Genomic DNA, 15384 nt, shown 5'->3' on the forward strand with positions numbered 1-15384 from the left:
ATCTGTGGATCCAAGAAGCTCAACAGACCTCAAGTAGGGTAAACACAAACAGATCTTCACTAAGTCCTACTGCTGAAAGACAAAGACGAGGAGAACATCTTGAAAGCAGTGAGAGAAAAACAACTCATTATGGAGAGAGCAATGATAAAATTCTTATCAGAACAGTGGAGGCCAGAAGGAAATAGAATGACATATTCAAAATGCTGAAGGAAAAATTTTCAACTACAAGTTCTAGATCCAGCAAAATTGTCCTTCAAGAATGAAGGTTTAGTAAAGACATTCCCAGATAAACAAAGACTTGCTTTATAAGAAATTCCAAAGGAAGTCCTTAAGGTCGAAAGGAAGTCTGTAGGAAGGAATGAGAAGCTCCAGAAATGGTAAATAGGTGGGTAAATATGGAAGTCTATATACATGTCTCTCTTCCTAATTTTTAAAAGACCTAAGAGTGTTTAAAGCAACAATTATAATACTGTATTATTGGTATTGTAAAATATGTAGATGCCATATATATGATAGTGATAGCTCAAAGGATGACAGAGAAAATGAAGCTGAATTGGAGCAAGCTGGCCAAATTTTATCAGAATTAAGTCAGTATTAATCTGAAATAGATTGTGATGAAATGAGACACATGGTAATTCCTAGAGCAGTCACTAAATAACTAAAAAGTATACATTGAAAGAATCAACAGAGGGATTAAAATAGTTCACTACCGAATATTCGTTTAATACAAAAGAAGGCACTAAAGGAGGAACAAAAAAGGCCTGAGACATAGCTAAAACAAATAGCAAAATGGCAGGTTAAATTTAACCATATAAATACTTACAGTAAATGCCAATCAAAAGTCAGAAGTTGTCAGACTGGATTAAAAAAAAATCTATATGTTGTCTACAAGTAAAACACATTAAAGACATGAATAGGCTGAAGGTAAAAGAGTGGAAAAGATGTAAGCCATGCAAACAGAAACCAGATGAGTGTTGGAATAGCCACAGAAAAAGACTCAGGACTAATAAATGAGGCTGGCAAGGTTGCAGTTTATAAGACCAGTGTACAAAATCAGTTATATTTCTATATACCACAAATTGAGAATCCAGAAATGCAGGTATAAAAACAATTCCATTCACAGCAGCATCAAAAATAATAAAATACTCAGGAATAAATCTAATAAAAGAATTGCAGTTGCACTTGAAAACTATAAAACATTCCTGAGAGAAAGAAGATTAAATGGAGAAGTATTTTATATTTACGAGTTGGAAGACTTTACATTGTTAAGATGGCATTTCTTCACAAATTCATCTATAGATTTAATGCAAGTCCTAACAGAAACACTGGCAGTTTTTTTTTTTTTTGGTAGAAATTGATAAGCTTTTCCTAAAAGTTATATGGAAATACTAAGGACGTTAAATAACCAAGATGATTTTGAAAAAGAATAACAGAGTTTGAAGATTTACACACCTGAATTTCAAAACTCATGCTACTGTGATCATGACACTGTGCTTTTGGCATAAGGATAGACATATAAATCATTGCAACAAAATTGAGAGTTCAGAAATAAACCTTTATGGTCAGTTGATTTTTGACAAAAGTACCAAGGCAGTTGGGAAAGGATAGTTTTTTCAATACACAGTGCTGGGATAGTCAGGTTTCTATATGCACAGAAATGAACCTGACCCTTACCTCACATCATACATAAAAATCAACTCAAAATGCATCTTAGCCCTCAATGTAGCTGCTAAACCTGTAAAACTTCAGAAGACAACATAGGAGAAATTGTCTGTGACTTTTGATTGGGCAAAGACTTCTTAGATATGACAACCAAGGAATTGCCCATAAAGAAAAAAATTGTCTGGGTGTGGTAGCACACGCCTGTAACCCCAGCACTTTGGGAGGCCGAGGGAAGAGGATTGCTTGAGGCCAGGAGTTTGAGACCAGCCTGGGCAACATAGTGAGACACCATCTTTTAAAAAAAGTTGTTTATAAGTAGAAAAGTACCCCAATGTGGTGGCGCACACCTGTAGTCCTAGCTGCTTGGGAGGCTAAGGCAGGAAGATCACTTGAACCCAGGAGTCCAAGGTACATTGAGTTATGATTGTACCACTGTGCTCCAGCCTGGGAAACAGCGAGAACCTGTCTCAAAAATTTAAAAATAAATCATAATAAAATAAAAAAATTGAATACTCGTATTTCAGAATTTAAAACTTTTACTATTCAAAAGACACCTTTAAGGAAATGAAGAGATAAGCCACAGGAGAAAAATACTTGCAAAACATGTGTCTAATACAGGACTTGGATCCAGAAGATGTACAGAACTCGTGCAATCAATGCTAAGAAGACAACCCAATTTAAAGATGGACAGAATTGCTGGTTAGACATTTCATGGCCAATATGCAAATTAAAAGATGCTCAAGATCACTAGCCATTAGCGAATTGCAAATTAAAACTACAATGAAATTAAAACTATGATATATAATAACCACTATATATCCACTAGAATGGATGTAATTTAAAAGACTGACAATACCCAGCATTAGTGAGGATATGAAGAAACTAGAATCTTCATAGATTGCTTACAGGAACATAAAAATTGTAGTCACTTTGGAAAACATTTTGGTTGAAAGTTAAACATTAACTTACCATATGCCCTGAAAATTCTGTTGTTAGGTTTCTACCCAGGGTAAAAACATATGTCCATATAGAGTAGCATTGTTCATAATAGATAAAAGCTTCAAACAGCCCAAATATTCACTGGCTGATGAAGGATAAACGAAATGTGGCATGTCCATGCAATGGAATACTATTCAGCAGTTTACAAAGGAACATATATGTTGCAACACGGATGAATCTCAAGAGCACGCTAAGTGGAAGAAGCCAGATACAAAAGACTACATATTGTATTATTTTATTTACATGAGAGTCCCAGAAAAGACAGATCTAGAGACAGAAAATGATCAGTGGTTGCCTAGGGTTGAGGGTACAATTAGGGATTACTGCAAGTAACCACAAAGGAACTCTTGGGGCAGTGGTCTTGCAGTGATGGTCACACAACTCTACACATTTACTAAAAATTGTTGAATTATATACACTTGCAATAAGTAAATTTCATGGTGTGTGAATTATACCTCAATAAAGCTGTTTAATAAAAAGCCTATTTGAGTAAGGCTTGCAAGCCTTTTAGGCCTGGAGCAGTAACAGCTCCTTAATTCAGTATTCCTTCTGCCTTTCTGGTAGGAACTATAATTCAGGTTAAACAAATATGGGCACACCTGTTCTGTTGCACTCCATTTTATTTTATTGCACTCCATTTATTTATTGCACCATAGATACTGCTTTTTTTCTTTTTGTTAAACAAACAGAAAGGTTGTGGCATCCCTGCACCCAGCAAATCCTTCAGTGCTGGTTTCCAGCAACATGTGTTCGCTTTGTGTCTCTGTGTTACGTTTGATAATTCTGTCAACACTTCAGACTTTATTATCTCTGTTATGGTGATCTGAGATCAGTGATCTTTGATGTTACTATTGTAATTGTTTAGAGGCACTGCACACTGTGCCCGTTTCCTCTTGAAAATGAATGTAAATGGAGAAAAGATGCAATCTGAACCCTGGGACCCCAGGATAAGAAGGAATCTGCAAAGGGCTTGTGTAAAGATTGTTTGTTTCCAAATAATTTCTTAATCAATTTTATTTAAATACAACTTATCTAAAATAAAATAAAGCTGCCTGTTCCATGAGCTTGGACAAATGTATAGAATGGTGTGACTTCCACCCTAAATCTAGATAGAGCACATTTCACTTGTCCCAAAAAGTTCCTTCGTGATCCTTTGCAATCAGTCCATCCTGTCTCCTGCAACCAATGATCTGGTTTCTGTCACCATAGATCAATTTAGCCTGCTCTAGAATTTCATAGCAACGGAATCATACGTTATGTAATCTTTTGTGTCTGGCATTTTTTACTCAGCTTAATGTTTAAAAAACTCATCCCTGTTGTTGTGTTTCACAGTTTGTTCATTTTTATTCCATTGTATGAATATATCTCAATTTATGTATCCTTTCACCTATTAATGGACATTTGAGTTGTTTAAAAATTCAAAAATGGGCCGTTAGGAGTAAAACTTCTGAAACATTCTTCAAGTCTTTTTGTTGATACATATTTTCATTTCTCTTGTGTGAATACCTAGGAGAGGAATTGCTGGGGCATTGGATAAAAATATTTTAATCCAGTAAGAAATTGCCAAACTTCCCAAAGTGATTGTAGCATTCTACACTCCCGCTGGCAGTGTATGCGAGCGCCAGTTCCTTTCTGTTCCCGCCAGCAGTTGGTGTTCTCAGCCTTTTCCATGGTGCTCATTCTGACAGATATGGTGATATTTCATTGTGATTTTAATTTAGATTTCTCTGATGATTAATGATGTCAAACATTTTTTCCTGTACTGTTTGACTAATTGTATATCTTGGGACATTTTGTTCGTATCTGTTGACTGTTGGGTTTAATTTTTGTTATAATTCATTATTTCTATGTTTTAGATATAAGTCCTTTGTCAGATAAATTATGAAAAATTTTTTTCAACCTATGTTTGCCTTTTTATTTCCTTAGTGATGACTTTTGAAGAGCAGAACTTTTAAATTTTGATGAAGGGAATTTAATTTTTTAGTTTAGTTGTAATTGTTTAGAGGCACTGCACACTGTGCCCATTTCTTCTTGAAAATGAATGTAAATGGAGAAAAGATGCAATCTGAAAAAATAAAAAAATTTTTATTTTTTACTGAGAAACCTGTGCCTGCCCTTGGTTTATGAATAGTTTCTCCTAGAAGTTTTACAGTTCCAGTTTTTATGCCTAGATCAGTGATCCATATTGAGTTAATTTTTGTGTATGTTAAGAGACAAGGGTTGAAATTTATTTTTTCTATATGTATATTCATTTGTCCCAGCACTATTTGTTGCAAATACTTTTCCTTTTGAATTGCAGTTCACCATCTATGTATGGCTTTACTTCTGTACTCTTTATTCTGTTTATTGATAGTATGTGTCTAACCTTAGGCCAGTGTCATACTGTCTTGGTTACCGAAGCTTCATGCTTAGTCTTGAAATCAGGTAATGTAATTCCTCTAACTTCTCAAAAAGTGCATAAAACACTATAAAACAAAAGGTACATAGTAAACAGTCTTGGAAAATATAAACAGAGGGGAAGGCAGAATAGAGATAAAAAAGTCAGTATTCAGATGTGCAAGCTTTTTGTGCAGTTGGGCTACAACCAAAGCCATCTAAGCCTGAGAACCTTGGAGTAAACAGTTTAATTTGATTTCATCGTGTTAAAACAAACACTCATTTGTTAGTTTTTGTTTTCATTCCCATCAGGATTTTGAACCTTTTGGTAACATCACCTGTTTTCTTTTTTTGAGAGGAATTTGTTTTTAGTTCTCTTCAGCAGTTCTAGTTCATTAATTCCCATAGTTGCTGCTGCATGGGAATTAGCAATTTCCCTGAGCAATTTCCACTCTATATCTAACACGTAAGTGAACAGATATTTTAGCTGTGGTTTCACCTTTTGAAATGAGGCAGCAATTCAACAGTTCTTATGCAATGAATAAGAAAATGTTCTCTTCTAGAACTCTTCAGAAGCTGTTGATTTTATTTTGATATTAGTAATAATCATATCTGAATTCTTTTGTCTGTGAAGGGCAGAAATCCCAATTTATAGTAGTATCTGAATGGTGTAAACAGCAGAGAAAGGTTACCTCTCGAAGCTGGAAGTCACGAGACAAGGCACCTCGTTTTCATTAATTCAACAGCTCAGTGTTGATGAGGGCATCAAAACACCAAGTTCTGTTTTTCATTTTGCCATCTCAGCATATTGACTTTGTCCTCAGGCTAGCTCCTTGTAAGCTAAAGATGGACCCTGCACATATAGACGTGCCAAAAGCTCTGTGTCATGCTTCATCAACCAGACCTAAGTTTTCTGCCTCCCATAAACCAGTCGGTTGCAAGGAGGGTGAGATGACAGTGATGGGGTTACCATAGCCAGGATCCCTGGAATAGTAACGTCCACCTTTTAGAAGTGAGAGAACCAGGATGCAGAAGGATAGTCACTTTCTAAGGTCACACGGGTAGGAATAATAAAAAGTGATTGGGACTGTTATTTAAATCCAGTCCAGGTCGGTCTGGATTTTATTTGCATGTATATTCTATTTGAAGACATTCAGTGAAATTCATAAATGGACTGTGGCACTTAAAATAATTTGTGCACATAGTAGCTTATATGTCTGCTTTCTCTGCTGATGTGTGAACTTGAAAAATCAAAGGCTTTCTCCAACACCCTTCCCTGCAGTCTAATTTAAAAGACAAGATAGCAACAAAAGTTTGATGTGCTTTTGGAGGAGTACAGACAGTAAACAAAACAAAACAAAACAAAAAAACCCCGACCACCTAGAATTCTTTCTCAAGTTAGATTGTCCAAAGCCAATATAGCAGCTCAACAATGTCATTAAAGAACCAGGTTTCCTCCCTTGTTCTGCCTCTTAGCTGATTACCTCATGGGTGCAAGATGGCTGCTACAGCAGCCATCAGATCCATATTCTAGGTAGAGAGAATGGCAAAAATGTGAAAAGCCCCACCAGCTGTGTCCGTTTTCCTTTTTTCAGGAAAACTAGCACTGTGTGATACAAATACAATGCAAGCCACAGATATAATATAAAACTTTCTGGCTGGGCATGGTGGCTCATGCTTGTAATTCCAGTACTTTGGGAGGCTGAGGCCGGTGGATCACTTGAGGTCACGAGTTCAAGACCAGCCTGGCCAATATGGTGAAACCTTATCTCTACTAAAATTACAAAAATTAGCTGGGTGTGATGGCGGGTACCTGTAGTCTCAGCTACTCGGGAGGCTGAGGCAGGAGAATCACTTGAACCTGGGAGGTGGAGGTTGCAGTGAGTCGAGACTGCGCCACTGCACTCCAGCCTGGGCGACAGAGCGAGACTCCATCTCAAAAAAAAAAAACAAAAAAAAAAATTTCCAGTAGTCACAGTTTAAAAACTGAAAAAAAAGGCACATTAAGTAAAACATTTTAGTAATAACATTTCATTTTACTCAATATAGCCAAAATAATACCATTTCAAGTGTAATCAATGAAAACAACTATTGTTTTTATACTTAGTCTTCAAAATCTGGGGTGTATTTTACAATTGCAGCTTATCTCAGTTTGCGCTAGCCACATTTCAAGAGCTCAGTAACTACATGTGGCTAGTTGGGGTATATTGGTAAGTAACAACTAACTGGCTTTCTAGGAAAAAAATGCATAAATATGCATACATGAGTTTATTGTAAATTTTACAAATTTAACAGACTTTTAGTGCACAATTTACAAATAATAATGAGAATAGAATAGCCTTTATTTTCAATTCTGTATAGCTCGTTGATTCTCACAAAACACTTTCATTGATTTTTTTTTTAATTCCTGAACTCTCACAGCTAACTTATGGCTGCAGTTCAACTGTAATTTGACAAAAATGACTATAAATAAATGCTTGGTTACTGTCCTATTTAGTAAACTAGTTGCTAATATTATTGGCAAATGCATGTACTTCCAATATGAATGTTGGTTAATATTTTTGCTGATGTTAATGAGATTGTTTTTGTTTTTTTGTTTGTTTTCTGTTTATGCTGTACTGGCTACAGTCATGATACACTGTATCATGGTGCACCTATCACCCAAGCAGTATACACCGTACCATATTTGTAGTCTTTTATCCCTCACCCCCCTCCCGTTCTTCCTCCCAAGTCCCCAGAGTCCATTGTATCATTCTGATGCCTTTGCATCCTCATAGCTTAGCTCCCACATATCAGAATACATGATGTTTTGTTTTCCATTCCTGAGTTACTTTACTTAGAGTAATAGTCTCCAGTCTCATCCAGGTCACTGCAAATGCTGTTAATTCATTCCTTTTTATGGCTGAGTAGTATTCCATCGTATATATATACCACAGTTTCTTTATCTACTTGTTGATTGATGGGCATTTGGGTTGGTTCCACGATTTTGCAATCATGAATTGTGCTGCTATAAACATGCGTGTGCAAGTATCTTTTTCAAATAATGACTTTTTTTCCTCTGGGTAGATACCCAGTAGTGGGATTGCTGGATCAAATGGTAGTTCCACTTTTAGTTCTTTAAGGAATCTCCACACTGCTTTCCATAGCGACTGTACTAGTTTACATTCCCACCAGCAGTGTAGAAGTGTTCCCTGATCACTGCATCCACACCAATATCTACTGTTTTTAAAATTATGACCATTCTTGCAGGAGTAAGGTGGTATCACATTGTGGTTTTGATTTGCATTTCCCTGATCATTAGTGATGTTGGGCATTTTTTCATATGTTTGTTGGCCATGTGTATATCTTCTTTTGAGAATTGGCTATTCATGTCCTTAGCCCACTTTTTGATGGGATTGTTTGTTTTTTTCTTACTGATTGAGTTCATTGTAGATTCTGGATATTAGTCCTTTGTTAGATATATAGGTTGTGAAGATTTTCTCCTGCTCTGTGGGTTGCCTGTTTACTCTGTTGACTGTTCCTTTTGCCGTGCAAAAGCTCTTCAGTTTAATTAGTTCCCAACTATTTATCTTTGTTTTTATTGCTTTGCTTTTGGGTTCTTGGTCATGAAATCCTTGCCTAAGCCAAAGTCTAGAAGGGTTTTTCCAATGTTATCTTCTAGAATTTTTATAGTTTCAGGTCTTAGGTTTAAGTCCTTAATCCATCTTGAGTTGATTTTTGTATAAGGTGAGAGATGAGGATCCAGTTTCATTCTCCTACATGTGGCTAGCCAGTTATCCATTTGTTGAAAAGGGTGTCCTTTCCTCATTTTACGTTTTTGTTTGCTTTGTTGAAGATCAGTTGGCTGTAAGTATTTGGGTTTATTTATGGGTTCTTTATTCTGTTCCATTGGTCTGTGTGCCTGTTTTTATGCCAGTACCATGCTGTTTTTGTGACTATGGCCTTATAGTATAATTTGAGATCAGGTAGTGTGATGCTTCCAGATTTGTCCTTTTTGCTTAGTCTTGCTTTGGCTATGCGGGCTGTTTTTTGGTTCCATGTGAATTTTAGAACTGCTTTTTCTAACTCCGTGAAGAATGATGGTGGTATTTTGATGGGGATTGCATTGAATTTGTAAATTGCTTTTGGAGTATGGTCATTTCCATAATACTGATTCTACCCATCCATGAACATAGGCTGTGTTTCCATTTGTTTGTGTCGTTTATGATTTCCTTCAGCAGTGTTTTGTAGTTTTCCTTGTAGCGGTCTTTTGACTCCTTGGTTAGGTATATTCCTAAGTATTTTATTTTTTTGCAGCTATTGTAAAAGGGGTTGAATTACTGATTTGATTCTCCACTTTGTTGCTGTTGGTGTATAGAAGAGCTACGGATTTGTGTACATTAATCTTGTATCCAGAAAACTTTGCTGAATTCTTTTATCAATAAGTTATAGGAGCTTTCTGGAGGAGTCCTTAGGGTTTTCAAGGTAAACGATCATATTGTCAGCAAACAGGGACAGTTTGACTTCCTTTTTACTGGTGTGGATGCCTTTTCTTTCTGTCTGCCTGCCTTTCTTTCTTTCCTTCTTTGTTTCTGTCTTTCTTTCTTTCTGTCTTTCTCTATGTCTGTCTGTCTTTCTGTCTTTCTTATTGCTTTGGCTGGGACTTCCAGTACTGTGTTGAAGATGAGTGCAGAGAGTAGGCATCCTTGTCTTGTTCCTGTTCTCAGCGAGAATGCTTTCAACTTTTCCCCATTCAGTATTATGTTGGCTGTGGGTTTGTCATAGGTGGCTTTTATTACATTAAGGTATGTCCCTTGTATACCAGTTTTGCTGAGGGTTTTAATCATAAAGGGATGCAGGATATTTGTCAAATCTTTTTTCTGCATCTGTTGAGATATCATGTGATTTTTGCTTTTAATTCTGTTTATGATTTGCACTGTATTCTATTGGTAAAAATAAGTTATTAAGTCTAGCATAGATTCAAGGGGGTGGGACGGGAAAGTGTCTTAATTTAATGTTTCTATAAAGGAATACCTGAGGCTGGGTAATTTATAGAGAAAAGGTTTATTTGGCTTGCAGTTCTGATGGTTAGAAAGTTCAACATTGAGCATCTGCCCCTGGCGAGGGCCTCAGGCTGCTTCTACATGTGGCAGAAGGTAAAGGGGAGCCAGTGTGTGCAGAGACCATGTGGCCAGAGAGGAGGAAAGAGCAGGGAGGTGCCAGGCTCCTTTTAACAACCAGCTCTCAAGGGAATAAATAAAGTGAGAACTCACTCACCTTCTCATCCCCCAGGGAAGGCATTCATCTATTCATGAGGGATCTGCCCCCATGACCCAAACACCTCCCATTAGGCCCCACCTCCAGCATTAGAGATTAGATTTCTACATAAAGTTTTAGAGGAGACAAACATCCAAACCATAGCAAGAATTTTCTTTCAGCTCTTGATGTAAAGACTTAGACATGTGCAACAGGGAGAGATGTTATTGATGGCAGCAGTCTTGAAAAACAGCCAGCCCTCTGGCCCCCACAGTTCACATGAATCCTACATGAAAGTTTACCCACTTTCCTCCCAGGATCCCCAAAGTCTCATCTCATTAGGGCATCAAGCTCAAGTTCTTGATCTTGTCATCCAAGTCAGGTTTGGATGAGGCTTGTTGGAGTGGGTCCTCAAGTACAGTTCTTTTTTATTTGAGGACCAGTGGACTAACGGACAAGTGTTTTGCCCCCCACACACCTAGTATCCAATGATGATCAGCAATAGGACAACTGTAGGAGACATTATTGTTAATGAAAACGATTGGACTGTAAGGCGCTTCTCAGTCCCTAGTCCATGGTGACTGTGAAATCTAGACAGATATGTGTGATCAGTTCCTTGACTTAGGGCCCAGACCGAGTCCCTCGAGTGCATCTGTGTGGTTTTTGGCTTCATCCTCTGAGCTCTTGACTCCACACCCTGAACTAGTCGTCCTTTTTCATAAGAAATGGCCAGGTTTTGCATTTGAATAGCTTTCCTAGACTGCTTCCTATGGGTAAAATTTGGGGTCCTAAACATCTCTTTTAATTTTGAACTGTCTCTCCTTTTCAGTCTAATCTTTTACAAGCCCATTAGAAAACTATGTGGGCTTCCTGTGTATCTAATTGTAATCCTCTACATTAGACAGAAACTACACCCACAGATCTCTTTTAGACAGCCTCCTTTCTACTTTGAGAGTTGGGGTGCTGTGTGACAACACCCTTGAGGTTCTTAAAAACTTTACTTTTTTTATCTATCAGAGAATGTCTAAGAGGCATGCCCTTAGGATTCTTAGAAAGGGCTTCTTATCTGACATATTCCATAAAGGTGTTTGGTTACAGTAGCACCCCATTTTCAGTTACCAGTTTCTGTTTTGATTATGTCATTACATCAAAACGTAGTGGCTTAAAACAAATTGATACTCTGTATTAGGTTACTTATGACTGTGGATAAGCAGTTCAGGAAGGGTTCAACTGGATAGCATCATCTCTTTTTCATGTGGAATCAGCTTCCTCACTCACATGTCTAACCACGTGGTGCTCCTTAGTGCCTCACTCTCCATCTCCACGCCGCTCCGCTCCCCTTCACCCCTCTTTCCTTCCTTCCTTGTCCCCTAGATGTGTGTGATCAGTTCCTTGATTAGGACCTAGACCCAACCCAATCCCCAACCCTTCCTTTATCCCACCTTTTCTCTCTTGTTCTTTCTCTCCCTCTCTCTCTTTCTCTGGATCGTCTCTCATCCTCCAGAATCTCTACATGCAGTGGTCTCAGGATAGTCATACTTCTCCCAGCAACCAACTTCTAAAAGGCAAAAAGTAGGAACTCCCAGATTAATTATGGTTCACACCTAGAACTAGCAAAATGTTGCTTCTGTAATCCGCTGGTCTGTGCAGTTAGAAGGCCAGCCCACAGAAGTGGGCAGTTAGAGGTGGGCAGAGACGTAGACTCCTCCTCTTGATGGGGAGCAGGACAGGCTGCAGAAGAGTGTATGAAATGGGAGACACTGTTTTGGGCATCTTTGGAAAGTGCAGTCTGCCACATGATTTTTAGAAATTATTTTAAATTTGATTTCTCAACGCTTTGTGTATGGGTATCCATATGTGCTATTTTTGTCAGATACACCAATCATGAATATATTAACTTTGTTAAACATTTGAATTAGGAAGCTTTCCTTCCCTGTTCTTTGCTCAGGAATAATACAAAAGATTATAATTAACTATTTGTCAAGTTTGAAAGAACTTTCATAAAACCACCTGAACTGCCTACATGACAAAGATTTTTATTTGGTCAAATTTTTTTTTAGTTAAAGATTTTTTTCTCCCTTGATTTCTTCTATATCATATATGCTTAGAAAGTCCTTCCCCAATTTCAGAACATTTGAATATTTAGTCACAGTTCCTATTTGTTGTACTTGTATATTTTACATATAATTCATTAATCCACATAGAATTGTTTTGGTGTGAGATGAAGGCATAGCTTGCTTTTCCCCACCCAGATTGTGAACCAATTAGATGACAACTCATCCATTCCCTGATAATTTGCATTGCAGCCTTCATCTTATTCAATGTTAAATATTTTGGAGTCTGTTTCTGGGTTTCTGTTCTCTCCTGTTGATATAAGTTCTTTTTCCCATGCTATGTTTTTAATTGTAACTATATTCCAAGCATCTTAAGTTTGTAGAAATCAGTAAGTGTTCATGGCTGTGAAATGTGTGTAAATGCCACCCGACTCATACTAAGAAGGTGTGCTTTTAGACTATCGAGGACAAGTTTTTTTCAAAATTCTATTAAGAATTTGTTTAATGTATGCCTTAGCCAAATATTTTTGTGCTAACTTTTGTGTCCTAGAAAGGAGGAATAAATGGAACACATACTAACCACATGTTTGTGCTTGTGATCATGACTTTCAAATATGTAAAGTGGTGTGTGTATGTCTCTCAGAAGGAAATGAATAAAATGAATTTACCATTGAAGGTGATAGTCAAGTAAACTGAAGTGGATACTAGAAAAGAGTTTTCATAATTTATTGAAGAAGGCTGTTTGTAGAGTAGATCTAGTAATATTTAATTTCTGAACCATATCATTTAGCTAATAAATTACTTTAAAATGTACTCTTTAACAAAATGAGTCTTTTATTTTCATTAATGTAGCTTATTTTTGTTTTGCAGTTACTGCTTTGTGTTTGCTCTGGGATACCTCACAGTGTGCCAAGTTACTCGAGTCTATATCTTTGACTATGGACAATATTCTGCTGATTTTTCAGGGTAAGATGAAAACTTTGATTCAGTAGCCTGTTTTATCCATTCCAACAAGATGGTTAAAGGACAAAATATATTTGCATTTAGTAGTTCAAGTGAAAAGCTATTATTAAACATTTTAGTTGAAAATTTCTTTCTAAATTCAGAATTTCTCTCTTGTAAGTAGTCTTTTTAGTACTATCTAAGTCAGTAAGAGCCTTGTTCTGCTTCTTCCTGCCTAATGGGACTTCCTTTGGTTCTTAGGTCCTTGGGCTAGGTCAGTCTGAGTTTCCTAGAGAAGGCGCTCAAGGATGCGTTTTACTTCTATGCATTTCACCTCTTTGCAGTGTTCTCCATTCAACACCAGTATTCAGTTGAGTAGTGGAAATAACTTCTGGCGTTTGTTCCTTCAAAGGGGATTTATTTTCTTCCTGGTGCTAAATGAGTCTTTTTGTCCTGTAACAAAACTGATTATATGTCTGTTGTGAAATAAATAAATGCACAAGCTCTTACGAAGTAACTTGCTCTCCATCTTTATAAAGTGACATCTGCTAACACTTTAGTACCAGATGGGGAAGTTGAAGATAAACCTTTATATACATATTTTTTTATGTCAAGCTTGACTGCTTTCTCCAGTGAACAAGTTACAGTAGGCCTGCTTTGGGCTAGTCTTGAGTCATCTGGACAGCATAAGTAATGAGCAGTAAATCCAATTTAAGGATAAGTGTATTGGAAAAATCATGGTACCTCTGAAAAAAAAATTGTTCAGCAATAGAAATGGACCAAAGTTGTATGAGCTCAGGTTCAGGGAAAAAAAATCACTTCTATGAAACGAGAGTTTTAGAAGAGAAAGAGGAAATACCTTTTTCTCCCTAATGAGATTAAAGTATATTTTACTACACAGATTTTAAAAATAGGTTCAGATGAAAGGAAATTACATCAAAAACAAATAAAACCCAGGTCAAAACAAAACAATTTAAATGCACTAAAAAACTAGTTAATCAAAGCTACTGAGTGGAATTGGGAAATACACTTGAAAGGGCAGAAAAGGAGAGCAGATATTGGCCATCTGGTTTATGGATAGTAGGTATTCCTGGAAAACATGACCTCATGAGCAGGATCAGTAGATACAGGACCACTGTGAAAACCTTCGTGACCTTGAGGAAGTAGCCCAGGTCACATTGTCATCATAGTGTAATGAAATTGGGAAATAGTTATATAAGTTTAAAAGAATTGCAATCACTTAGAAAATTTAATTCTGAGAATTTGCACCTATATTGGTCTTGTTCATCATGCATCCTAGTGCTTAGCACACAGTGGCATTAAATATATATTGAGTCGGGAATAATACTTCAGTACAGAAGAAAGTTGAAAATACAGTGAGAAAAATGGGGGAAAGTAACAGACAACACAAATGGAGAAACTGGAGCCATGTGGGCAAAGCTGTGCCATCTGGAAGAGAAATGAAGAGCTTTGAATACTTGAATTATAATAAGTGAGAAATAAGCATTTATTAGTAGTAGAAAATAGAAACAAAAGGCATACTTTTAATTAATTTAGTTTAATGTTGATAACAAATATTAACATTAGCAACTTAAGGTTAACGATACTGTAAAATCATGAATTTTCACGCTGACCTTTAGAGTCCTGGGACTCTGCAGGCAGCTTCTGCAGGTGTCGGAGGAGCTCAGCAGATGAGGTTCTAGGTCCTCCAGTCTTGCTTCAGCCACATCTGCTCTGTATTTCTCTAGTTTGTATTTTGGGATTCCGTATAATATTTCATTAAAAAATATTTTGTTGCTCTTTTAACCATTCGATTTAAAAAGTGATTTACATAGCCGAATTGAATTTATTGTACAGCCTTGTGGATTGGTGTTAGTATGGATTTGTGTGACTCAGTCTTTATTGGGCTCTCACAGCCCCTCCATCAGTTTGATCTTGGTCATTACCCTTTTTATTTTCCTTGTCAGCTATTCCAAATTCTTGTCGGTCTCAAGACCTTTACCTCACATTTCTGTATTATCTAGGGATAGGCTAACTGCGTTTAAAACAGTAACCATTATTTCAGTGGCTCAACGTAATAAGAGTTTATTTCTCATTCACATTGCAGTTCATTGAG

General features: G+C 36.9%; 1 protein-coding gene across 4 annotated transcripts in view; it reads left to right on the plus strand.

Annotated features, from left to right (window-relative positions):
- MBOAT2 (membrane bound O-acyltransferase domain containing 2) overlaps positions 1 to 15384 on the plus strand; it is a 144699-nt gene that overhangs the window by 81485 nt on the left and 47830 nt on the right. For all 4 annotated transcript variants that reach the window (XM_054474605.2, XM_054474568.2, XM_054474615.2 and 1 more), the window contains one exon: positions 13197 to 13292. In XM_054474605.2, the coding sequence (XP_054330580.1) occupies positions 13197 to 13292 (96 nt within the window). The remainder of the gene's footprint in view (positions 1 to 13196; positions 13293 to 15384) is intronic.

The sequence above is a fragment of the Pongo pygmaeus genome, chromosome 12 (assembly GCF_028885625.2).
Source record: "Pongo pygmaeus isolate AG05252 chromosome 12, NHGRI_mPonPyg2-v2.0_pri, whole genome shotgun sequence".
NCBI classification, from domain to species: domain Eukaryota; kingdom Metazoa; phylum Chordata; class Mammalia; order Primates; family Hominidae; genus Pongo; species Pongo pygmaeus.